General features: G+C 40.7%; 1 protein-coding gene across 1 annotated transcript in view; it reads left to right on the top strand.

Moving 5' to 3' along the window:
* The window catches only part of LOC147702782 (protocadherin-10-like), a 296,015-nt gene that overhangs the window by 222,767 nt on the left and 45,573 nt on the right, over positions 1–27,675 (top strand). The window contains exon 2 of the mRNA XM_086928823.1: positions 3,493–3,551. Coding sequence (XP_086784949.1) covers positions 3,493–3,551 — 59 coding nt within the window. The remainder of the gene's footprint in view (positions 1–3,492; positions 3,552–27,675) is intronic.

Below are 27,675 nucleotides of genomic sequence, written 5' to 3'. Positions count from 1 at the left end.
GTGGTTTTTTCTGAAGCCGGATTGGGAGGAGTCGAGGATGTTGTGTTCTTCAATGAATGTGGCGAGTTGGCTGTTGATGGCTTTCTCAATGACTTTCGCTGGGAAAGGGAGCAAAGAGATTGGTCTGTAGTTTTTGAGGTCGGTGGGGTCCGCTGAGGGTTTCTTCAGAAGGGGGTTGACCTCGGCGTGTTTCCAGTCGTCGGGGAACGAGGCGGTCGCCAGGGAGCGGTTGATGGTGTGGCAGAGCATGGGTGCGATGGTGTCAGCGGCTCTGTTGAAGATGTGGTGGGGGCAGGGGTCCGTGGGGGCCCCTGAGTGGATTGACTTCATTTTCTTCAGTGTGTCTTTGGTGGTGAGGGCTGTCCAGTCATAAATCGCTGGTTTCCGGGTGTCGGGGGTGGTTGGTGAGGGTTCAGTGTGTTGGTTGTCTTCGTCGAAGTTGTCGTAGATGCTCTTGATTTTATGGTGGAAAAAGGTGCTGAGTTTGTCGCAGAGGTCTTGTGAGGGAGGGATGTCGGTAGACTCGCTGGTGGGTTGGGCGAACTCCTTGATGATGCTGAAGAGTTCCTTGCTGTTGTCTGCGTGGGTGGAGATTCTGTCTTCAATCGCTTTTTTCCTCGTTTCTCTGATGAGTTGATGGTGAGCGTTGGTGGCGGCTCTGAAGTTGTTGTGGGCTTCTGTGGATTTGGTGTTTCTCCAGGCCTTTTCGAGGCGGCGGCATGTGCGCCTGGACTCGCAAAGTTCGGTGGTAAACCATCTGGCTTTCTTGGCATGGGTATTGTTGTTTTTCGTGAGGGGGGCTATGGTGTTGGTGCTGTCCGAGATCCATCTTTGCAGGGTTCGGGCTGCGGTGTTGGGGTCGTCGTTTTTCGCGATGGTTGGGGTGGAGTTGTTGAGTGAGGAGATGAGCTGGTCGTCGGTGATTTTGGTCCAGTTTCTTTGTGGAAGCAGGTGCTGGTGTCTGTGGATGGTGGGTGTTTTGAAGGTGAAGTGGACGCAACGATGGTCGGTCCATGGGAGTTCGGTGGTGTGGTTGAAGGTGATGGAGTTTCCTGTAGTGAAGAGGGGGTCGAGGGTGTGTCCTGCTGAGTGCGTGGGCTCGGTCACGATCTGGCAGAGTCCAATGTTGTGGAGGTTGTCCAGGAGGCATGTGGTGTTGGGGTCCAGTTGATTGTCGAGGTGGAAGTTGAGGTCTCCCAGCAGGGTGTAGTTGGTGGATGCGATGGCCTGCGGGGAGATAATGTCCGTGATGGAGTTAGTGAAGGGTCCGCGGGGTCCAGGGGGTCGGTAGATGAGGGTTCCTCGGAGGGCGGCAGTGGGGCTGGCCAGTCCCACTGCTAACCTATGAGAGAAATAGGCGTCATAATAGTGAAAAATTAAATAGGCTGTTTGTCACTACCAAAGCATGCAAAACATAAAAGTATGTATCCTACCTTTTATATAAAGATACGTTATTGTGATTATTTTTATTATTATTGTTGATGTTGTTGTTATTGCTTCATCATGTTGTGCCCAGTAAAATTACCTTTTCCGTAGGACTGACTATGTCTCAGCTTATGGCCTTCCGTCTCTGCTATAGAGATCGGGGGCACAAAAAGGTGTGCTTATGGAAAGCTTAGCTGTGCTCTTCTTTTTAAGACATTGCCCTACATAAAACTCACGCTCAACTCGAAGATTATGGGTTAGTGCTTGAGCTGCAGACAGGGAAATTCAGAATGAGGGAGCAGTTGTTGCCCTTCCCCGTTTCCTAGCAGTGCTGCTTGCACCTCTTACAGTAACACAGATAATTTCAGAGTTAAGTGTATATACACCTTAAAGAGTGAAACATCTTGAAAACAGGCTCGCTTCTCTGCACCAGCACACCTTTTCATGCATGGCCTCGGGGATTGCACCATGATCCTAATGTGGAGTGCTGAAGCAGAACAGATCCATGCATTTTTTTCTGAGATTGCACTCTACAGCACATAAATCAACTCAGAAAATCTCCTTGATGGCGCTTTAGCTGCAGCCAGCACAGCTCGGAAACAGAGAGCAGTTGATGCCTTTTCATGTCTATGAGCTGTGCTTCTGTGCTCTGCACTCAAAATGATAATGATACATACCCTGGCTGGAATCGCTAAGATCACAGAATCTAATCATAGAAGCTAAAGATGGCAACTTCATAGGCAGGTATATATCCTGTAGTTCCCAGGTAATCAGTTTTAAAAGAATAGCATCATGGGCTCTTTCCAGTACAAGATGCCAGGGTGGATCTGTGAGTAAGAGAGACAGAGAAAGAGAGAGAGAGAGAGAGAGAGAGAGAGAGAGAGAGAGAGAGATGCGTGCGTATGTGTGGGTTTGTGTGTGTGTGTGTGATTACACCTAGCAGGTCGTAAATCGAAATTTGAATAATACAGCTTCGTTTAATAATGAACCACCACATGGTAGAGTGTAAAAACCCAGCAAAGGGAAGCCAGCCTTTCAGAGGTTGATAAATTGAGTTTCATTAAGTTGGACAATATCATGGTCTATATTAAGTGCTAAGGGACATACTATTTGTCCAATAAAGATTTGAATCGGTAACCTATAGATTGCATGCGTATGTCTGCAGATGAATCTTTCCTTATAGCACTTTGCACTGTAATCTGAAGTCAACCCATTGATTTATATGTATCTATTTTCATTTCTTGCAACTGTTCTTTTATAGTCATCCTTTATACAAAACCCAACACTTCTTTCTTATTAGGACAAGTTCTATTGAGGAACTGATGCAACCTTTTGGCATGTCAGCTATTAATTATCTCAAGCATACACGAAAGACCTGAGATCTGGCACCCGAATAAAAGGTTGAGGTCCTTAAATGCAAATTACTGAATCACTTGCATATTTAGGTATGCCTAACCTTGTCTGAATCGATTCAGCCCAAAACCTAAAAAACTCAGCCGTTTTTGAGGAGCCTAAATTAGCAACATAAAATGGGGCCCTACTGGGTAATCTTTATTATTGTTAGGAGAAACGATATTTTGAATTTAAGTATGAAAAATAACTTTGAGGGAAACAGAAAACGCAGCGCCACCGCCTTTCACCATCAAATTGTATGGCCATTTTAGTTATCTAATATTTCATAAAAACATGAGAGGCTTTGCTTTCTAAATCCATAAATTCATTCTCGAGCAGAGGAATAGGTCGCCTTCCAATACCTGCAAAAGCCTTTTAAACTAGAGATATGAAATTGCTGAGGAATAACCAATCCTGCTTTTAGAACATTTTTTATAGTTGTTTGTCAGTGGAAATGGGTGTTTAATAATGCTCTGTAATTTGCAAATATGAAGGCAGTGGAAATGATTCTTCAAATTCAATAATAACTGTTAATTTGAGTTACACCTGTGAAAAGTATGAAAAATATCCAAATATGACGCAATCTTTACAAAGCTGTCAATAATTATGAACATGACAAAAGGAGAATTGCTTCATAAAATACACATTATATATTAATTAACTTTTCTTTTATAGCTCAAACATCCTAACACCGACTGGTTACCACCGAAGATTCAGAAATCCACACTTAAAAGGTACAATTTATAAATGGCTACTTAAAAAAGTCATTTTATTTGTGATAGAAATCCTGGCATTTAACACCAATTTTCCTGCCAACTTTGAAAATATTGATTTATGGTAGCTGTTTTCTAGTGAAAGATGCAGACAAAACGTTTCTAATGGCCATGGGTAAGTTGTATTTATTTAGAGTTTGTCATATTTTCTGATTCACAGAAGTTTCTTCGGAACTAAATTGAATTTACAGGCTCAAAAACTGCACGTTTCAGGTGTAAATCTTAATACTGATTCGCAGAAACATGATTGGTAGATGATTACAATCGGGATGTCTACTCAGAAATGCAGAAATCCTACCAGCATAGCATCATTTCAGCATTTACAAGTTTAGGTGTAAGAGTGTGGACACTTCCGAGTGGGATACCCTGCTAAGGTATGTTACTACACACAGATTCACATTGTTTATGGGTATTTTGATAACTACTTTAGATTAAGTATGGGCGGAAAATCCGTTCCGCTCGCGGATTTTGCGGATTTTCTGTAAATTCGCAATCCGCGAGATTCGCAAATTTCCCGCGAAATCCGCAAATCCGCGAGCAGCGGATTTTATGGCTTGCTCGCACTGTTCGCTTGAGTTCGCGGCTTCCCAGTTCAACTTCGCGCCCCGCGAATAAGCGCTAAATTGCAGAAATACGATCTTAGCAAAACTGAAACTACTTACCAGGTTCAAAAGTTCAAGCTCATCATTAGTAGCCATTTCCTGTAGTGCTTCCTGAGGGGCCCCTCCAGAGTTCAGTTGCCTACTTGCAACTATTATGTGACCCTGCTCTGACCCTCAGAATAGTTACACATATGCCACAAAGGTCCTGAATTACAGCTAAGGGAGACAAGCAGGAGCCAGGCTGGAAGTTCAAATCCAACAGTGACACATTAATCAGCCCCTAATTTATTATTGTCAGTTGGGGCAGGGCAGGTGTTGTAACTAATTTTGCAACAATGAAAGCACTTAGCAAGTGCAAAAGATCACTAATCAGGAAGCACTAAGGAAGCAGGTGCCAGCTAAAAAAATATTCTGTGACACATTAATCAGCCCCAAATTAATTCAGGTCACTTGAGGCTGGGAAGGTGTGCTTTGCTTTGCCACAATAATGTACACTGGACAACCAGAGGGTGCTGTGATGAAACAGAGGGTGGCATGGGTGGGCCAGAGGGTGGCATGAGTAGTCAGAGAGTGGCAGTGGTGACAGAGGGTGGCAGTGATGAAGAAGAGTGTCCCAAACAGGCTGGACACGTAGAAACAACAAGTTCGCAAAACTTGCGACCCGACAGGTAAGTTCGCGTTTGCGAAATTGTACAAAACCCTCGCGAACTGGCAGAAACCCGCGCGAACACAAAAAAAAATCCGCAAATTCGCGAGAATTCGCGGATTTTTGCGGATTGCGAGTTCGCAAATCCGCAAAATTCGCGAACGCGAGATTCGCAAAATTCGCCCATGCTTACTTTAGATAGTTTTACCAGATGGAAATGTTCTCCTTTTGAAGGCTGGAGTAAGATATACCTACCCAGGATGATGATGACGAGAGAGCGCTCCCATATTTTATGGTTTATGTGTTGATAAGTAAATGTTTTAGAAAAGCAAAAAAATGGCTGATTGAACAGTTGCATTAGGCTCAGCCTCCTCTAATTGCTTGGGCCACATTTCAGGCCATTTTATTTCTACTGTGCCACTGCAGCCAGAGATCAAACTTAGGTGCATTGATGTGGTCCTTACCGAAACAGGTCCAGCCCATCTGAAGTGAACCATACACCTAGGGCTTTAAGTGGGCTGGGTCCTGCCAGTGCTCAGCACCGGCAGTTCTAAAAAGCAGGTGCTGATACGGGTCCCTATCGGGCTCCCGATATCTGCCCTCACCCTCAGGGTAAAAAAAAATCTTAACTTTGCAGCAGTACCACCCTCCACCGCCTTCGATGTAACTTCAGCGACTCCTTATAGCTCTTTGACAGTCTCATCATCTCAGAACGGAAGCATTTTTAATATTCTATATTACGAAGCCATAGTTATTGCTTATTTATCTTATGCAACTAACAACCATTAACAAAGCCAATAGTCCTGGCTTGTTGTAGGTATAATTTTACTTGTAATTATAGAGCTGGATAAAATGACAGAAGCACCACGATACCAGTCGGAGTGCACAATATGCTAACCACCGATTTTTACTTTATGTATTTTTAAGCCAAGCCCTTAATTACATCGGCCACACCCCTTTGAGAGACCCCCCACAGTTTTTTCACCGCACTTAAAGCCCTGCATACACCTCAAAAGAGTCCAATTCTGAAAACAACAGCAATGCAATTCAAGTTAAACACAGACTAAATATTATATAAACAAAACCAAGGCTTAAATTATGAAGAAAACAATACAAATAAGAAATCGTGTAATCTTATATATGGCTCAAGAGGCCATCCAATGAACGGTGTCACAAAAGGACACCAGGAAAATAATAAAGTGGATAGCACTCCTTTTTATGAAGAAAAAATATTATTTTATTTTAGTATTCTTCTTTTAACACATGCGTGCTGCAGAGGTGGCACGTTTGTCCACACACCGTGCCTACAATACTGTCAACCTAACTTGAGTGAATGAACCACTCAACCCCTGCGCACTGTTGCTACTGGTGGCAAAATCCCACCAGATACGTCATCATTCTGCATTTTAATCCTGGTTTCAACAATCTAAACTTACACATATACCAATTTCATCATTCTTATTCGGGAATATGATTTTTAATCATCAATTCATTTTTAAGTAAATTTCAACATATATTGAAAAATCAAAACATTTCACTGCATCAACAAAATCTTTCTTGACTGTGTATAGTTGATGTAGCCCGATGCATTTCGAGTCCTTTGTGGACTCTTCCTCAGGGGCCTGTAAATATGAACATTTTATATCAGCAACTTTATGATATTATCTTTTTAGTATCAGATTCAAATTTGAAAAACATTCGGATGAACAAAACAACAATCAATCGCTTTACATTTCATCTGAAAATATAATGAGCAAATCATGCACTGATAGAACTCAAGACTCCACCACCACACCTCGAAAGTGAAATATAAACAAATGCTCTATACTCACAACAGAACCAAGAAATTAGCGTTCCTGTAAACAAAAAGTACCTCGCTTTAAACAACTGCTTATGCTCGTATACCGATCTCCTGAGACCAAACAAAACCACCAAACGAAGCATACTCTTACCTCGATTCTTTAAAGTGGAAACCACCACGTTTCCGTTTCTATAAGAGTTTACCACCTACAAAAATAATACAAAACCATCCTTAGCTTCGTCTTCCTAGTTTATAAATCTAAATCACTATCTCCCAAAAACGCCACTGCTTACCATGAGGTTAATAACCAGCGCCTTCGTCTACTTCCTGCCGAGTTGTAGGTAAACACCGGACTTTCCGGGTTAAGAAGCGTCAAACTAAGTGTTAGGCTCACGACAGTGAAAACGGACTACGCAAACTAAATCGGTGACGCCATATTTGAGCGGTCATGGATCGAAAAAGACTACCAGACGAAAAAAGAACTCCGGACTAATTTACCATGTAGCTAGCAAAATAACGGGGAAAATGAAGGGTGAAGGAAAGCCAGAAAAAACAATTAAAGGTCAAGTGCTCATAATAAAAATACAAAAGATGGGCTTCAGTGATACTGCGTACAAATGAATAAATAATAACAGTGCATAAGTAAAAACAAAGATTTATAGATGACAATTTTGTATTATGGTCAGGCAACAGAGAAATGTTGGAACAAAAAATTTTGACTTTAAATGCCCATGTGGATCAAATTAAGTTTACTCACACCATCAGTGATCATGAAATTGCATTTTTGGATGTATTATTGACATTAAAACAAGGAACATTGCAAACTGAAGTGTTTCGAAAGGAGACAGATGTCAACAATTCCCTTTTGTTTCAGAGTTTTCACCCTCAGAATTTAAAAATGAATTTGCCTTTGTCACAATATATGAGGATAAAACGAATTTGTTCAGAGACTGAGATATTGGAAAAACATTTGGATATACAAGAGCAAAAATATGTTTCCAGAGGTTACCCAGAGAGTGTGCTCAAGAAAACTAAAGACAAGATTGTCACGTTCAGCAGAGAGAATCTTTTGGAAAAGAAACCCAAGAAAATCCTGGACAGACAGGTATTTGTTTCAAAATACTCCACAAGTTCATCTAAAATCAAAAATATAATAACCAGACACTGGGAACTTCTCCAACATGAACCAGACTTTGGAGGTATTTTTTCGCAAAAACCAATGTTTGCGTATAGAAGAGTTGCTGAAGACACCTACAATTAAAAAGAGACAAATACATAAAGGGATGAAAAGATGTATGAACTGTGTGCACTGTCACAATGTGATAGCTGGGACCAATTTACATCACCCTCAGACTGGAAAGACTATTGATCTGCATCATGACAGCGATTGTAATTCTAAAAACGTGATCTATTACATCAAATGTCCATGTGGCAAACTGTACGTGGGGAAGACGGAAAGAAAACTAAAAACAAGAATATCTGAACATAAGAGCACTATCAGGAATGTCAATATCAAAAGCAATTTAGCTAGACATTGGTCAGAAAATAGGCACAACATCTCCCAGCTGCAGTTTTCGGTTTTGGAGAAAACCGAATCCCAAGAAGGAGTGGATCTAACTAGATCCCTCCTACAAAGAGAGATATTTTGGATTAGGTTCCTAGCGACACAGGAACCAAAAGGTTTAAATGAAAAAATAGATTATACATGTTTTTTGTAAATTTGTATACTGTAAGCCAGGTTAGATGCATGTAGAGGTTTTGGCAAGCCTCTCTTTAGCATGGGTACATCTAATATAAACACAACTCATATGTGTTCTAGAGAGTTGTGATAATGTAATAATGCACTGTTATTACTTATGCACTGTTATTATTTATTCATTTGTACGCAGTATCACTGAAGCCCATCTTTTGTATTTTTATTATGAGCACTTGACCTTTAATTGTTTTTTCTGGCTTTCCTTCACCCTTCATTTTCCCCGTTATTTTGCTAGCTACATGGTTAATTAGTCCGGAGTTCTTTTTTCGTCTGGTAGTCTTTTTCGATCCATGACCGCTCTAAAATGGCGTCACCGATTTAGTTTGCGTAGTCCGTTTTCACTGTCGTGAGCCTAACACTTAGTTTGACGCTTCTTAACCCGGAAAGTCTGGTGTTTACCTACAACTCGGCAGGAAGTAGACGAAGGCGCTGGTTATTAACCTCATGGTAAGCAGTGGCGTTTTTGGGAGATAGTGATTTAGATTTATAAACTAGGAAGACGAAGCTAAGGATGGTTTTGTATTATTTTTGTAGGTGGTAAACTCTTATAGAAACGGAAACGTGGTGGTTTCCACTTTAAAGAATCGAGGTAAGAGTATGCTTCGTTTGGTGGTTTTGTTTGGTCTCAGGAGATCGGTATACGAGCATAAGCAGTTGTTTAAAGCGAGGTACTTTTTGTTTACAGGAACGCTAATTTCTTGGTTCTGTTGTGAGTATAGAGCATTTGTTTATATTTCACTTTCGAGGTGTGGTGGTGGAGTCTTGAGTTCTATCAGTGCATGATTTGCTCATTATATTTTCAGATGAAATGTAAAGCGATTGATTGTTGTTTTGTTCATCCGAATGTTTTTCAAATTTGAATCTGATACTAAAAAGATAATATCATAAAGTTGCTGATATAAAATGTTCATATTTACAGGCCCCTGAGGAAGAGTCCACAAAGGACTCGAAATGCATCGGGCTACATCAACTATACACAGTCAAGAAAGATTTTGTTGATGCAGTGAAATGTTTTGATTTTTCAATATATGTTGAAATTTACTTAAAAATGAATTGATGATTAAAAATCATATTCCCGAATAAGAATGATGAAATTGGTATATGTGTAAGTTTAGATTGTTGAAACCAGGATTAAAATGCAGAATGAGACGTATCTGGTGGGATTTTGCCACCAGTAGCAACAGTGCGCAGGGGTTGAGTGGTTCATTCACTCAAGTTAGGTTGACAAAAGGACACCAGACCATACATGCTTGAAAAAAGACACGCTATGGACAGTATATATTTTTTTTCTAAAGTATCCCATGTTTGTCTACACTCATTCGACAGGTCATTGCCAGAAGGACATCTTTTAGTTCTCTGCCTCTAGGAAAGGCCTTAGAAGCCAGAGCTCCCATGGTGGAGCGAACCCCAAACTTTAAAAGATCAAACTCAGCAAGTTGACTATTGGGTTCCAGTCGCCCAGGTAGGTATTTAGAAAATAGTTGCAAAAGGACTTCGGAATAAGATTAAGAACTGCCTCCTGTTGAGAGGCCTGTAAGAAGCTGGCCTAGTCTCATAGTCTTGGGGTCCCTTTACAGAGAAAACAGACACCTGATATTTATTGGCGGCTCCTCTGCTATGGCGGAGGAGCATACCCCCCCCCCCATCAGCAGCCAAAATAAAGAAAAAGAAAGTGGTAATAAACGCTTGTATATTATCGTTTAATTTTGCCTGTCTGAGCGGAGGCTTGGTGGTGGGGCCAGAGATGGCAGGCTGGTGGGGGGGTGGTTTGCACTGCAACCATTACGCATGACGGTTTGGCCAGCTGTCTCAGAACAGCCTAATCGTCATGCGCACGAAGCTCTCTCCAACCCCAGCTACGTTGCTGGTATGGAGAGAGCAGGCACAAGCTCCCAGTCTAATTGGGAGCAAACATTCATGGCGCTCAGGCAATCCTGATGCTGCTTTCATGCAGCATCAGGATTGGCCGCAGGGAATTCTGGGAGCCTATGCCGCCAGTGCACTGTGCTAGATCGGAGCTTCGGAGCCAGACCAGAGCATGAATCTAGGTAAGTTATTTATTTATTTACTTTGTTGCCCGTTCCAGTTTCCCCCTTCCCTCCTCCCATCACTTTCCCCAGATCCGGCCTCTTCTGCTGATATTTCGAAAAATGAGGTTTCATTGTGATAACGTTAGAAACGTCCTTGAGAGTGAGGTATATGCTCAAAATATCAAAGGCTCATACGAAGTAGTTCTGAAAGAAATCAAGCATACAGGCGGGGCCATTTTATGAAAAGCTGATTTTTGGAAAGTAATGGGATTTCAGGCCAAAAATCAAAGAATAAAAGGACATCATTAAAAACACAGATCGAAGGTTCGGTGGCCTTATGATGCACATACATTTTTAAAGTTTACAAATGAAAGTGTATATAGTATAAATGCCACAGTTTATATACCATAGTATACACCAGAGGGCGCACAATCTTTACGGGTAATTCTTAGGTTAATCTATCTAACTGTCAACCCACTATCTATGTGACCTGATTTTCACATTTGCTAGCTTTTCTTTAGCTGTTCTCTTCAGGCGATAGAAATGCAGAAATATGTAAAAGCATACCTGGGCTAAAGAATACATTAGAGTTCAGAAGGAATAATTTATTGAAGATTAACATAAAAGTTCTCACTATGTCATTGCAATGCTCCAACCATCAAGGCCTGCATTAAGATATTATACCTACCCTGCTACAGAGCTTAACAAAAATAACCTTTGTGGGTTTCTGTATTCACCTTCATGCAGGAAAGCCATTTTGTTAAGCCTCTAAGATTGCCATTGCAAGCTTTGTCCTTTTTAATGCTGCTTCCCGGGAGCTGGCCTGTATCAAATCATTCTGAGAGAGGAAGTCCACACTCTCCCCCTGCCCTCCTCAGCCCCTACCTACGTTTTGCTCTTGTCATTGTCAGAACAGCAGACTCTCAATGATACGTTGAGTACAAACATGAGAAAAATGTACAGTGCAATTTGCAGGAGAAAAGAAAACGTAATCATGAAAGCAGTGCTTAATTTGTAAAAAATAAATAAGTGCCACGGCCCTCGTCAGGCGCACACCACAGCTTGCACCACCCATTGCCACTGCCCGTGCTGCCCATGACAGTACCAACACAACTACTAACCATCACACTGCTACATGTGTGATAGTTTAGATTGGTCGAGGCCCACAAAGCCATATCAGTCGGTTGGGTGGCATGTATAGTTGTTTTTAATGTATACTGAATTAACAACTTTTTTACTGCTCATCTCTAATTTACACAAACAGCACCACCAAGTGGCAGCTGTCATGAGTGCCAGTGTTGACAATTAAGTCCAGGTGCCAAGCACTGGAAGCCACCGGCTCAAATTAAGCACTGTGAAAATGTATAGCCCATGCAGTGCCTTGCTACAGTGACACTATTTATTTATGGAACAAGGTGAAAATCAAGTCAAGGTTGTGGGATTACAAGTGCTTGTTTAAAGTGTTTGAGGAATGGGTTCTAGTGGCAGACACCTTAAAAATCAAATTATCTTCAGATATGTTTTTGGTCTGCAATTTTGCATGGCATAGTTAATGTATAAAAAAAAATGAGTGACTTCCAGTGAAAGTGTATTTGTCGTGGTATTTGCTGTTGTTTAACTTCTTGGCTGTAGTCCTCAAATAAAAGGCTGGTCGGGGCTCTGTGGTACAGAGAATACCACCGAAATGTGTCTTTTCTGCTCATCAGCGCGATTCAGCAGATTCTGACTGAATGGAAGGAGGTCTACACTTTGTAAACTAGCACAATTGTTAACTCTTGAACTATCCTAGAGTATTTGCTATCTCAAAAGTCTATTCTATGTTCCTACAAGCCTCCATAAAAAGGTAAACCTTGACTTAAAACTTCAGATTCTCACTTCCTATTTCTTTTGAATGTCCTTTGCTTCCTTTCCATCCTCGGCATGCCTCCTTTCTTCTGAGTAAATGTGCATATTTGTCTTAATCTCTATTATTGAATTTCTGCAAATTCTTGCCTCACCTACTCACAACCCGTCCTTCTCTGAAAGTCATACCCTGCAACCTAGCATTTCATCCAGCTCATCTACTAATCCCACCAGCCATCATCTACATGAAGTCACATACCACCCCACTAATGATTAAGGTGTTTACACAGAACAAATTGTGAGACAAAATATTGTGATAAGAATATCGATGACAAAAATATTCCAAAAGTGAGTTTCTATAGGTAAGTAAAGTTTTACAATATATAACTCCACATATCTGTACCTTGACAATTTATATATATCATCAAAGCACGTAGATGTGGAGTTAAAGATACTAAATCTATACTTACCTATTTGCACTTACCTTCTCGTTATTTTGACACTTGATGTTTTTGACATGATATTCTGTCCACTAAATGTTTTTGGATCCTATATTCTGTCAGTGGTTCCTACTTGAACCCAACTCAAAATCACTGGATTGAATGCATGGAATGGTCTCCTTGAGAGCACAAGACCAATCTGAATAACCAAGAACAACCAAAAACCACTGGATTAATTACTAATGTTGGGTTCTGGAGCAACATGCTACCTGGCATAAAGGGCTTCAAAGCCTTACACACGGTAGTAAGTGCGTTATAAATGCAATTACAATTACAATCATTTACAGCAAAATGGTGGCCATCAGTGACATCAAGGGTTAAATGGTCACAGGGGATAACTATGGTAAAAGCCATGCATTACAGAGAAATCAACAGCACTGAAGTAGAGGAAGGCAAGGACCGTAAGGAAAGGTTTCTCGCTGACCTGACAATTCCTTGCCTGAATGCGGAAGGTAGAGCACTTTATGAAGTGGAGATTACTGAAGATGAAATCACACAAGAACTTTTTGACCTCTCCTACAACAAGGCTCCAGGCAATGATGCCCTTCTAGGGTTCAAAGACAAAGCCACAGAATCACTGTATGAAGCCTACAAGGAAGCGGAGTGGTCTTGATGCCTGGCATACCTTTCCAATCGACCACTGATTACGCCCCTACCAAAGCCTGGAAAGGATCTGATACAATGTGGGAGCTACCATCCGATCTTTCTTCTTCCCTTGGATGTTAAGATCCTGGCAGAGAAATGTGGGTACTTGGCTTAAAAAAAGTAATCCCTAATCTTATTCACCATGCACAAGTGGGTTTCATGGCTATAAGAACATCCTGTAATCATACGTGTACCTCGGCCCATCTCCTTTGGCTTTCTAAAGACTCTTGGGAGAATACTCTGGCTTTTGCACTTGATGTCGATAAGGTGTTTGACAGGATTGAATGGGAATATCTGCTACTCCCATAGACTGGACATGGGCGCAACCTATTTGCCAAAGATAAATGGCGGTATTAGACCCCCACCGCTCAGGTCAACTGTGGAGGATTTCTATCAGCCTTTCCTGTCCACAGAGGAACAAACCAAGGGTGACTTTTAATGGCCCTGCTCTTCCTTCTGTCACTGTAAACATTGGTAGTGACCATTCATCAGTCAGTGGGGATAGCAGGGATCCCTACTTGCAGGTCCCTCCAGAATACGTTCGCATGTGGATGACATATTGCTCACTCTTACTGATTTAGGTAACTCACTCATGGCTCTTATGCCAGTTATTGCAGACTTCTGAGCATTATCAGGCTATAAAGTCAACTGGGACAACAGTGAGGCACTAACTATTTCCCAAGTCACCAAAAAAGCCACCACTGCAGCGTACATTTCCCCAATGGAAATCTCAATTGCTAAATTACTAGAGGTATACATTGTTAGAGGTTTGGAAAGAATTATACTAGACATTTGGAATTGCTGGTACCCAGAACTAACTGTGAAATGGTCGCAGTTACATCAATCATTATGGGGCAGGATACAGGCTGTAGAAATGGTGGTGTTCTCCCAATTTATGTATGTGCTAGGTATCTTGCCACTGTCAGTCAAGAGCTCAGTTCTGCAATCTATTCATAAGGGCATTACGGGCTTTGTAAGGGCAACATGAAGCCAAGGTGAAAAAACATCTATACTGATAACTCATAAGAGATGTGGAGGTCTGATTCTTTTCCGTGTTGAACACTACTTTACAGCGCTTCAATTGTCACAGTTAGTCGATATGTGGCCCAAAACAAGGGACCCTCTGTTATGGGTTCCCATTGATCAAGGCTCTACTCACATCCAGTGAATTGGGTTTCCGATCACTGTATAGACATAAGACACCTTCTTTACTGACGACGCAACCTGTGGTAAAAACCATGCTGAATACCTTGCCACATTTGCACAAAATACTGGAGACTGAAGTTAGACTGCACACAAATTTGCCCATATGGAACAATGCTAACATTTGTGTGGAGGGGTGGTCTATTTGTTGGGAGACAAAGCGAAGGACAGGCATCCTCACTTTAGATCAGTTACTGACACAGGGAACCTTCAAACACCTTGGAATGATACATTTCACTTCCCGGTGTCAGAAGTTGGGATATGTTCAACTGAATCAGTTCCAGAGAACCAGATTGGGGACACCACCGTGGGAAGTTCAGGACTCTCCCCTAAAACATTGGTGGCACCACAGGGGATAATAGTGGAGTTTAATAGCACAACAGTTACATTCTAAATCATTTTATTTCGCTTGTGGGATAATTAGCAGAGACCTTTGCAGGTCTAATACATAGAGGCCGACTGGGAGACATAACTGAGAACCTAGACAAGTGGGTGAAGGAATTCAGAATGAAGTTTTGCCTTTTCAAATTGCTCCAGGACTGGCACTGTATAGTCCTCAAACTACTAGCTATAGGCCAGCTGTACCACTCAAAATACTGGTCAGTAGCGGTCGGTAGTGGGAGTAAGTACCAGGCGGTGACGTGGGGAGGGGGAGGGACAGGATGGGGGGTAGTAATCAATGGATTACGGAGGATTACAGGTAAGTAAACATATAAATAAATAACACAAATTTTGTTGCGTGCACTGCATCGCATTTGTGGATGCAGTGCGCACAACGAAATTCGTTTTAAATAGTATTTTAAATGGACATGGAGATAAGTGTCATGAGAGATGGCAGTTGGCAGTTAGATGCAATTACTCAAACGGCATTGTGTTTCTATATTTGGCAGCCCTGCTCAATTGACTGGCTAGTAGTAAACAAAACATAAGAAACCAGAGGATTAACTAAGGGTGATGAAGACACCCACAGTTTGCTCCAGATGACAACATTGGGAATAGTGCCCCATGAATGAAGAAATCGTGCACGTGGAGCACAAATGATTCAAGCTTTAAAGGGTTTAGAGTTGTATCTTGGCCGCAAACCTCTGTGTTATGTATGTCTCAATTTTAACTTTCCTATTTTACATACATGTAAGTAAAGAAATGCTTATTTTAGAAGTCACACATTTTGACTTGACCTTATTGCATGTGGTTTATTGTGTCATGCTTTATTTGAGTTTCTAGTACACTAGAACTTTTAAAGCCTTACCTATTTATTTTTGCTAACTTTGGAGAGTTAAGTATGTAAACATGTAAAGGGAGTAATGTGATTATTCAGTTGGAGAGCAACAGTATTTAAGGCATTAAGGACTAATGGCAATCAACAGTATCCACAATGGATATTGCCAGTAATGAAAGATACCACGACCTCAAGGAACAGTCAATTAAAGTATCGTTGAACATAATGTCACAAACTTGCAAGTTCATGACTTCATAATTTGTACAAAACTAAGAATGTATATACCCAAGTTTATATAGATGACTGGACGTATTATTTCACTAACATACATGGTTCTTTCAGTACTAAATTTAGCATGTCTTCTTCTGAAAGATGACTCACTATAATCACATTTTCTAACACCAACTGCAAGAGCTAAATTCAGTGCTTCTTGATTACATCCACTTATGGCATGCTAATAAGCGAGATCTAGAGTTAGCTATTGACTATTTAAACTTAATGACTCACAGGTACATCAAGACACTAACTTTACCAAAGAGCCCAGAGTACTTGATATGTATTTTTTCCTCTTCTTCTTCTTGTTATCATTAATATTATTATTTGTATTATTATTATTAGCGTTATGGCTAGCTCAGAGTTTCAATTGAAAGGCACCTTTTTCTTTCATGATAACTTTGACGCCATTCAATGAATAGCATAACATTTTTTAAAGAAAGTTAATCTGATTTCAGTTTGGCATGGCAAATTTCATGTAGATCCTTGAAGGTGGGACAAAACGGAGGTTTGGGAGAGAGGCACATAAATATGTCTTTCATTTACATTGATTCATTAAAATGCCATGGGTTGCAGAAGTGACATCACACCTTAATGACATCACAGGAAGTGACATCATTTGACTTTTGACCATCAATATCCCCAGGAAGTGGTATAACATGACCTGAAGACATGACTTTAATTGTCATGCCCCTCAGGTGGCGATAAATCACTATTTCTGGTCCTGATGAAGTGCCGACTGACCCTTTGGGCAATCTAGGCATGAAACATGTCAACCTCACTTTGCTTGCAGCTATGTAGGTACATTGTGACTGGACAATAGTACCACTGTTTTCATTGAGTCCTGGTACCCTTAAGCCATAAAAATTGTTTTAGGTCACCAGAGTCTATTTTAGACACACCTCACTTTTCACTTGACACACTTTCGCACAGCCCCCTCTCATGCATTCACCTAATTGGAGAATTTGGATCAAAAGATCTCTGACTAATAACCTCCAAGCCCGTCAGGCATTGCTGTGTTGGCCAGACGAGGAACGCCCAGTGATGAAGCATGACACCCTATCAATTGTGTGAGGGTATTAAGATCTGACCTTGTGGTCTCCCTGCGACAGCAGGACTAGCCACATGGTCTCAACCCTTTGTGACCACTTGGCCAATAAGGAACTAATCCTACTTTAATGGTCAAATAGTTTACTTCTGGGAGCAGCATAGGCATAGGACCTCGATAAATATTGAGCTCTTCATCCCCCTTTGATATAATATATTTTAGAAACCACCCACATTAAGGGGTTGACATGACCTTTGAAATTGGTTTGAAGTATTACTTACCTTGAATTTTTACAAGCCAGACCTCTTCTAGGAGGCCTTGGGGTTCCCCACAAAAACAAAATGTAAGTTGAATGGCATCAAAGAGTGTATTTAAAGGCACAATTTTCACATAAGTTTGCTAAAAAGCTGTAGACTCTGAAAGGAAACTCATTCATATTCAAGTCCTTTCATGGTGTGCCAAGGGAACGAAACCTGACCCTAATGAGGGGAAAACCCCATTGTACTCAACATGTGCTTTGGGTGCCAAAGATTACATCATTGTGCCAGGGCCAGCAGTTTATTATACAGGCCTCTCATATGCCATGGATGCCCCTTTATGCCAAACATTCCAAACAATAGGCCAGTGTCAGAATGTTGCAGTTAATTCCATTGATATATCTTATGTCAAAATTATCTCTAGTGTGTCACAGCAGTGTGTTATACTGGTGCCTATTTCCATAAGCCACAGTTTTCCTCTCTTATGTAAAGCAGTATCTCCAATGAGCCAGCTTCAAAGCCAGCATTTTTTCATGGGTGCTCCATATTCCAATAATTAATTCTAGTATGCCACTACCAGTATTTTACTTAAGAGTGACGATTATGACAAGAATTGCCTCCAGTTTGCCAGTGCCAGTTTTTTGTCACAGGTGTCTGTGATGCTAACAATTTCCTCCAGTTTGCCAGCAGCAGCCTTTTACCCTGCATGCCTCTAAAAGCCAATAATTACCATCAGTATGCCAAGGCCAATGGCAGACACTACATTCTTACCTACGCTCACTTACACTCATTCACAATCCCTCATTCATTCTCTTTTACTTGCGCTCATTCCCTCTTACTCAGTATCTTGCACTTGCCCTTCTCACTCATTGACTCACTCATACTCACTGACTCGCAATTATCCTTGCTCACTATCTGCCACTAATTCTCACTCACTGTCACTGATTCTCATCCACCCACTCATGCATTCTCACACATCAGACACATGCTCACAAACGCACAGCCTCTCACCCACAAGCACGCACACAACATATCTTTAAAAAGTTTTTTTACTCATATCATGTGCAGCTGAATATCAAGTTCCAACTCTTAGTGGTCCATTTTATATTAAACTAACAATAGACTATTATTCCTATTGGTATAATAAAACATAGGCAAAAACAAGGATAGAGAGCCAACAACCATAATAACAAGCTGTTTTAGTCTTTTTTGCACTGACTTTGCTACCTCTGCTCTGAGCCCAGGGGTCACAAAGGCAGTCCCATGGGTAACAAAGTGAAAGGTGCAACGGCGACCCATGGTGACAGGGCCGGGCTGGGAACCACAACCGGCCTTGGCAAAGTGCTAGGCCGGCTCCCCCTCCCCACTTCAAATGGGGGGGGGACACAGCCGAGCACTTTGTCGGGCCAGTTTTCGGCCGGTTTTGTTACAGGGCCGATTTTGCAGCTATGCTGCAAAACGGCCCTGTAACAAAAACGGCCCTGTAACAAAAACGGTCCCCAGGGGCCCAAAACCGGCCCCCACGCATGCGGCGCACCAGGGGATTGCCCGGTGCCCGCTATGGCCAGTCCGGGCCTGCATGGTGACCCCTAAATGATGTCCATGATGTCTTCTTCAGTTTTAACTCCAAAAGGAATCTTTGTGCTTCTATATAGAAAGAAATATCTGAGTAGAATAGTACCAAACTTCCATGAAAGTAGTGTTTTACTAAAGAAAATATCTTCGCTTGGTTTGGTGAAAATTTGCTTATTCGTTTTCAAGAAATTAGTGTTTAAATGATATTTCAGGGTGGCATGAAAGAATAAAGTAGAGCTATCAGGACATTTAGTCCACGGATGTTCTGCCAACCTGGATTTGTGGTCAAATCCAAGGGCAACATTAGAAAAATAATCACAAATGATTGCAACAGGGAGCTTTTTTCCTGCTATCCATCGAGGACCCGAAGACTCTAATTAGCTGGCAGAAATAGGGAAGAATATGTTGCATCCACTATTACTGCGCAAAGGGTTCAGTCCCTGTGTCCTGAAAAAAATTGAAAGGAGCCATAAAAGGGTAGAGTGACATTCCCATATCCCACGGCTCATGTAGGAGGCCCGAAAGGGACTCCCTTTAAGTTAAAAAAAAAAACATTTGTCTTGGGTAAATGAGGTGATGCAGACCACAGACCAGCACCAAGGTCCTCAAACCTTGCCTATGGTCTGTGATACTTCGGGAAAGGCCCATGGACTCATGTTGGACTGCTTCTGGTGTTCACAAACCCTTGCTCATGTACTTTGAACCCACACTGATCACTCACAGACAAATTCACTGATAAACTAAGGCTAAAGAGCAGTTATGGCTAGCTTTGTTTATAACACCTTAACCTATGTTAAAAACATGTAAAACGTCACTCCAAAAACCAGTTAATTACACGCATAGTTAAAAATAACACCTCAACAGATGTTTAAAAAACACTCAGAAATTAACACCAAAAACAGTTATGAGCTTGATGAATTCTTGATTAAGTGTTTCTGTTAAACTTTAATTCCTGCAAATCCGATGATATTGATAAATTTTGATGTATGAATTTTGACATTTGGTTGTATGAATATTAAGATGATAATTTATGTAATATATGGATTTCAATAAAAAAAACTGTTAAGATACACGTATAGTTACAAATGAAACCTGAAAAACCACTGAAATGGACTAGTTATGGTTAGCTTTGTTATCGGTAACTGGCATAACAGCCAAGCCAAATGCTGCACCAATGACCGCACAAGCTTTATATCACTAACTAAGAACAACTAAAAGTACAACTTAATAAAATAACCATACATAATTCAACCACTAACTAATTCTACATTCATAATCCTCTCTTTCATGTTGCTAAAAGCAATGTGATAGGAAATTTAATTTTTGAAGATTATATACACCATTGTCTCCCTCGGCTCCTCACGGGTGCACAGGAAAGGCACTCCCTCTGTCAGCTTGCAGTTCATCCTTTTAATTCTGGCACAACTCAAAGCAACCCATGTTGGCTTCTTTTGAAGCCTTGGCCAAGGTATATTGACAGACAGACAGATGGATATATAGATAGATAAACAAATGGATTAATGGATAACCATTTTTGGATCCACCGCATTTTAAAATAGAGACAATTTATGTGACAGAGACAAATGACAATATTTTCCAAATATATTGTGATCTGGCTCCGTCACATAGATGATCTCTTTTTAATATGGGATTGATCCAAAGATTATTTTGATAATTACTTTGAGACCTTGAATTAGAACCCATACTATATTCGTCTAATGTGCGATCAGCTCTAGGAAGATTGAATTTCTAAATACTTTAATCTATGTAGAGAAAGGAAGAATTAAAGGTATCATACACTCACAGCTAATAACAGTGTGTCACTAATTCGTCATGGCAGAAGGCTCAAATGGAGCATCCCATATGCGGATATGCTGAGAGTCAAAACAAACTGTCCCAAAGAAGAAAAGACCAAACACTTTACTAAAGTTAAAAGCTGTTTCATACTCCAAGGCTACTCTGAGGAGTAATTTATTAGAGCACATAAGTATTAAAAAAATAGGAACATTGAGCACCGTCTGATCACTAAAGGACATGCTTAAAAAGGAAAACCAAGACAGCATAAGACTAATACCAACATATAAAAATGAAGTCTCTAAAATCAGAAAAGTACTCCAGAAACATTGAACTCTTGAAAAGAGTGATCTGGATATTGCAGAAAAAAAATGGGTGATCATTTGTTAATGGTATAAAGAGTGCCATCATTTGCCACAATCCTAATAAATACTCAATTCTCTTTAGAATATGAGTAATAAGGCTACAAACTAGGCCCGGGTGTAATTTCTGTCATTTCACATTACACTTGTTTCACAAAATGCACAAGCTAATGTCATTACGTCACATCGTGTCCTTGAGATTTTGTTCTGGTAAAGCTCTTACTGCAGGAGCAAGGAACAGTGTAAACTAACAGAAAGCGAGCAGAGATTAGTCTTGTCACATGCAATTATATACTTTTCTTTTAAAGAAATGCATCCTCGCATCTAAAATGGATACAAGGATGCACTTCATGCTAAGCAAAATGTCAGACTGGAAGTTTGCTAATAATACATAAATTGTTGCTTTTTTGTGTGCATTTCACATTATTTCCCAAAGGAAATACTGCAAATTTTAACCAAGTCTAATGATATCACATAGCTAAAAATGACACACCAGACACTCTGGGCCTAATTATAAGTATAGGTGCTATTTATCGCACCTGATAAACAGTGATACCATGGGGCTGATTATTTATCGGGTGCAATAACCAGTTCCTATTACGAGTTTCTGGAGCATAATATGAGGATTTGGTATTTCACATACACATAATACAATAATAACCGTATGATTTACCCCTATTAAATCGGAAGGTTTGACCTGCCAAAACTTTATGAAGGTTGAGGGATTAACGTATCCGTTTATCATTGGATGCATTAAATAACACTCAACTCATAATTCTGACCTGTGCATAAACAGAAGTAAACACACAGATCAGAATACATTGACCAACTTGTAATTAGACCCCATGTAGATAATAAGGATTCATATTCCATCTTTTAATAGCATCATTCAAGTCGCTAACATATTCTCCACTAAAGGCAATATGAGTTTATTATCAGCTTTCATAGGTTTTGCATATGAATTAGAGACATTGATTCCACAGCTTTAAAATCCTTTGTTTTAAATTAGTCTCACTATAGATTTAGTATTGGAGTCACCATAAATAAAATGGGAATGAAGTAATTAACATTATAGCGATGAGGATACATAAACTACATTTCCCAGCATGCTTAGAAATCAAAAGTAAAAAAAAATGCTACATGTAAGGAAGGGCAATAGATGATAGAATTGGATATCCCAGGATCAAGGCCCGGTCATAACACATTGAGTTAAATGCTTCCTGAACTTTGCAATGAAGATGTATGTGCTCGTGCCATGGAGAGAGGCCTGGTTTGGGATGTTCATGCACTTTCTGTTGGAGATACAGCCTGCTATGTAATAAATATAAAACTAAATTCCAAAGTGCCCGGTGATGGCTAAGCGAAAGAGTATTACTGTGCTTTCTGCAGTCGATAGTTATTGTTGCATAGCTCTGTTAAACTGGATTATTATTTGGAGTGGGTGACTGCCCCTTTCAAGGAATATTCACAACCCTTATCAGGGTGACCCCTTAAAGTCACAAAATTTACCTGAACCCAATCACCTGGTAGCTTTGGTACAGAGCAAATAGATGACATTTCGGGCAGTCGGTTAAGTTCTTTTTTGCAGTACCAAAACAGTAATAACTTCAAAACAGTAAACAATAAAAATCCCAAACCTAGCATAAAAATAGAGTGCAACTTAATAAATACAATACAACCAAAATAACCAAACACCCATAAGGGGAAACTGAGATTTAAATTTTTAAATATTGAAGGGCAAAGTGCCAGAGTAAGTCAATGGTCATGGTAGATCAGGATCCAGGCATGATATCAGGCTGACCGTCGGTGGAGTGCAGGTTGATACACCAACAAGGTTCCTACCTGGACAGAGATTTTACCTGAGGCCATATGTCCTTATTTAGAGTTTGGCAGACCTTCATTACGTAAGAGAAACTACTCCATCTCTGTCGCTGACATACTCCTTCGACAGCTGCGATTTACAGTGGGACATAAAATGGGCGTTTACATGGTCCGTCACCACCAACTAAAACTTGGCAGTAAGGAGGAGTGTAAACTGCAAAATGATCCCCACACCACGAGATCATTAATTGTTCTGTTTTCAAAACCAAAATCCACAGTACCATCATGTTGAGGGAGCCGTCTGTCAGACTTTAAATTCATTGACAGTAACTGCTGTGATGGAGTACTAATTGCACTTTAAAGTCCAAAACAGCCCCTTAGTCTCTTTTTTAGCAGTCAAAAGCCTATAGTGGGGCAAGGCAGCAGGCGGTAGCCAAGGAAGTCCTCAAGAGGTCAGATAGGCTTTCAATGAGGTCTCATTGGAGCCATTGGTTTTGACAGGAAAAGGTTGTATCAGTAAATTTCACAGCTAAGGAAGTCCTCTTGAGGGTCGGACACTTTTGACGCATTTTCCCAGTCAAGATTTTTCGCCTTCTGCCTTAGTTTCTTTTTTAGGACATGGAATCCTCCAGCATGATAAGGCTGCAGGCTGCTTCTGACAATGGGATTCACATGGCTGGATGCCTTCTCTCCAAGGGTCAGCTGAATCAGATTTGCTGCTGTGGAGATGGTCTGAGCAGGTAAAACCTGTTATCTTAGCCCAGAAAGGTAACACTTTGGGTGGATAGGTTTGGGTGGTTTGTCATGGTCCTCTGGAAGTATGGAATTCCAAAAGGTTTCTGCGTTCCAGCTGTTCAGGGGTGGTAGGAGAAGTCTAGTTAGGTACTGCCAATGGTTTGGGGGACTGAAGGACAACACTTGTGGGTCAAGACTTACTTTAGCAGGGTGCAGGTCAGGTCAGCTGGGATCTTCAGGAAAAACGTCTTACAGCTTATTGTGGTCATATAGCTACACAGGAGATCCCCAACTAGCCCTGGGAGTGCACTTCTTTGTCCTTGGTACAAGGGGGAACAGATCCACCAGCCCTTCAGGGCTTCTCTCAGATCACACAAAGCAGTTCAAGTCCTCCTATGTTCTTCCAAACATCCAGAAAGTATTCTTAAGAGAGTGCCTGTGGGCACCATATTTATGCCTGGCAGAATCCTTTGGGAGGAAGTGACACCTGGCTCCTCTTCAACCAATAGGGTAAACATTCCCAAGAGTAACCATACCCACTTTTGCAGGAGTTTCTGTTTGTCTTACTGCAAACAATCCTACAATGCCTCTCATTCTAAAATTAAACAATGGGGAAATCCTTTTCTCTATGGTGATTTGGTGATAGTCTCCCAAAGAAAAAGGCTGGGGCCTTTTCAGCTGTTACCTAACATTTTCTTGTGACGGAGGAGGCCCCTTTGAGGTGAATGAAGATTCTGGGCCCACCCTGACTGGTATTCCTGCCAGGGAACAAAACACCTCCTCACACCCAAGCTAATGTCTCAGCTTTGGAAGCCGCTTTCATAACTTGTCAGGGCTAATCTAATACTGCCTGGGCTGCTGCTGGAAAGCTAGCTTCTAGCTGGCCTCTACCCAAAAATAGCAGAATTAATATTTAATATTGCTTGCCAGTATTTCTCTCTGGGCTAGCAAGAGACTTTGTACAGTGAAAATTGCTTTTAGGGCAATAGGGACTTGATTGCCTTCAATTTCCTCATTTTCCACCATTTTCTTTTTTTGTGTGCAGTTTTGACTAGCATGAATTTGACTCGAAGGTAGTGTAGCCCTTTACATGAGCACCAGTTACATCACACAAGGGCACGTTCATTTTTATTTTTATTTGGTAGGCATGGGAAGATTAAGTGATTTACCCATAATCAAAGGATGTTGAGCCGATACCAAAACCCATACCTGGTTCCTATTTCCAAAGTCGGCAGCTCTGGACGTTACACCAAATCCTTTCCCCTTAAATTGAAATACCATTTACCCTGCCTTTAGGGCAACAATGCCTACATAGGGGTGACATTTTAATTTTTAAAAGGGAGGTATTTCCCCTATCAAAAAGGTTTATTTTAAGAGGTCACTTGAAGGTTTTACACTGCTGTCATCAGGCTACCCAGGGTAGGCCTGAAGTTGGCTGTGTAAGAGAATATCAGTTCATAAAATATCATGCAGACAGAATATCATTTCAAAAATATTGAGGAACAATATACCAAGAAGGTAAGTGCAAATAAGTAAGTATAGATTTACTATTCTTAACACTACATCTTCATATATTGCCAAATGACATATATGTGGAGTAAGTGTAGTAAGACTTTGCTTACTCATGGAAACCTACCATCATTATATTTTTGTTCTCGATATTCTTGACATAATATTTTGTGTACACGCTAATCTTTCTGTGATATTTTGTCCAAGCACCTCTGAAGTCATGTCTACCCTACCACTATAGTGCATAGAGAAATAGGTACTGCAGTCCACAAGTAGTATTTAACTTCTAAACCCTGGGTGCAAATTCTACACCATATTCTAAGGGACTTACAGGCAAGTTAAGTGTGCCAATTAAGAATATGCCAATTCAACCATGTTGAGAGGGGGCGCACATGCACAAAGTTCTAAAGCCAGTAAAGAACATAAGGTAACAATCTGGGCAGAGAGCATGCAAAAGATGGCAATGTCTTATAATAGCACTGTGAACAAGTTAATTGAGTCCAGAAAGTAGAAATTCTCAGTCGCTTGTTGTGATTTGCTTTGGTATGAACTTTCAGATTAGAAAAAAGATCTCAGTTGCAAGATGCCACTGACTGAAATAATTAACCAATTAACATGTTTCAGAATGCAGTATGAGTGTTTTGGAAATCATCAGGGCACATACATAGTTATATCAAAACACATGTATAAGAAATGCAACTTTTAATAGTTAAATACTGACAGAAAACAATGTATTTTCTATCTCTATTTAGTTTTAAAATCGGAAAAATACTGAAACTTGTACTTCTTGTGAGAAACTCTCCAAGCTGCCTTTCATGAATTCCATGCAAAAGCTGAGCAGATAGACAACATGGAGAGTTAAAAAACTGATGAGATTTCCATAAATACAGGTATATGTTAACATACATTTGTAGTATAACGCTAATATGTACTTCTTATTGTAGTGTTTTGTTATCTGTGGCTGCTTAATTTGCGTAAACATGCAGACATCCATGCATGAGTGCCCGTCTACGAGTTAAAATGTGGAAATATACCATTTTACTACTCCATTTATTCTCAAAACACAAAAGAAATATGGATAAATACCAATAAGATAGTGAAAAAATAAATATGGATAAATACAGACGTAAATGTTGCAAAAAATGAATACTATAAAAACGGGAGCCCTACTTATATGGTACACAATTTCCTCGGTTTTCAGCTTGGGGGGGGGGGGGGGGGGGGTGGGGTGGAGGGGGGTTGTGGACATTTGTAGTTATTTTAAACTACTGCCTATTTGTCGTCGGAAATCAATAAATTTAAGGTTTTTGAGTTTAAAAACGGCTTTGGTTCCAATCATTTCATGTATACAGTGCCATTAGTAACGCAAAGTGTCTATTTATAAACGTCTCCAACCCAAAAAGGCAGTCATGCCTTGTCTGTTCACTCGCGGGGAGAACAGCATGAGGTTACCACTTGATTAAGTATGTTTTCAGGCTTTTCTTAAAATAGTAAATGTTAATTTCTGTATTAGCATACTATGCACCTAATTTCGGTGCGTGGCACTAAATGCCATTTAATGGGCCGGTGAAACAACTGTATATGGTGTTTTTTTAAGGGTAAGTGAAATTAATAACACACATCACCACGCTTGTTACATCATTTTAGCAGTACATGTTTTTGACATTTTTGTGTATAGATGAGAGAATCAAGGACATTCCCATGTTTCTGCCTATTTTTGAAATTCTGAATGTTTTTTTTCCTGTGGAATAAAACCAGTTACACTGGCCTTGAAGTCGTATACAATGTAGATTGACAGACCTGTGCCTCCTCTTTGCAGCCTTTAATATCGTCGGCCTGCTTTAACTCCCTATCGTGTCATGCACTTGGCCATAACTGAAACATGTTCATAATTTAGTAACTCGCCCCCGTTGTTGCAGGCAGTGGCGTAAAAAAACTAGTGATTGCCCAGCCCCATGCAGGGTACCTGCAGGGGCCCCCATGCCAGGACCTAGTTTGGAGCTCTCAGGCCAAGAACCTGCCGGTGCCAGAGGGGGCCTGGGAGCTCGGGCCTCCGTTTTGCAGAGGATGCGGGGGCTTTTGTTACACTGGTTGGAGGGTCAGCTTTAGAGATGGAAGCGGACAGCCTTTCTTGGCGCCCTCTCATGACGTCTTTCTCCATTAATTCCTCCCCTACCCTCTCCAACAGCGCCCCTCACCTCTCCATAGGCTGCCTCTGACATACATTAAAAACATATTTAAAGCGCTTCTCATAATTTACTCACACTCAGTTTTGTGATCTGCATAGTACAGGTTCTTTGCAGCAGGCACATTATCCCTGTGCACTAATATATGATAAGTAAAAACTGCCACTGGAAACAAATTCCGATCTCTCACCAGTAGTAACATTAATCACAAGAGTTATCTTTACATTTTTATTGTTGCCTTAAAACTGCTGGACTGCACAAGGAAATTCAGGTGCTTGCAA

This window comes from Lissotriton vulgaris, chromosome 7, assembly GCF_964263255.1.
Source record: "Lissotriton vulgaris chromosome 7, aLisVul1.2, whole genome shotgun sequence".
NCBI lineage: Eukaryota > Metazoa > Chordata > Amphibia > Caudata > Salamandridae > Lissotriton > Lissotriton vulgaris.
This window is presented reverse-complemented; position numbering and strand designations above follow the sequence as displayed.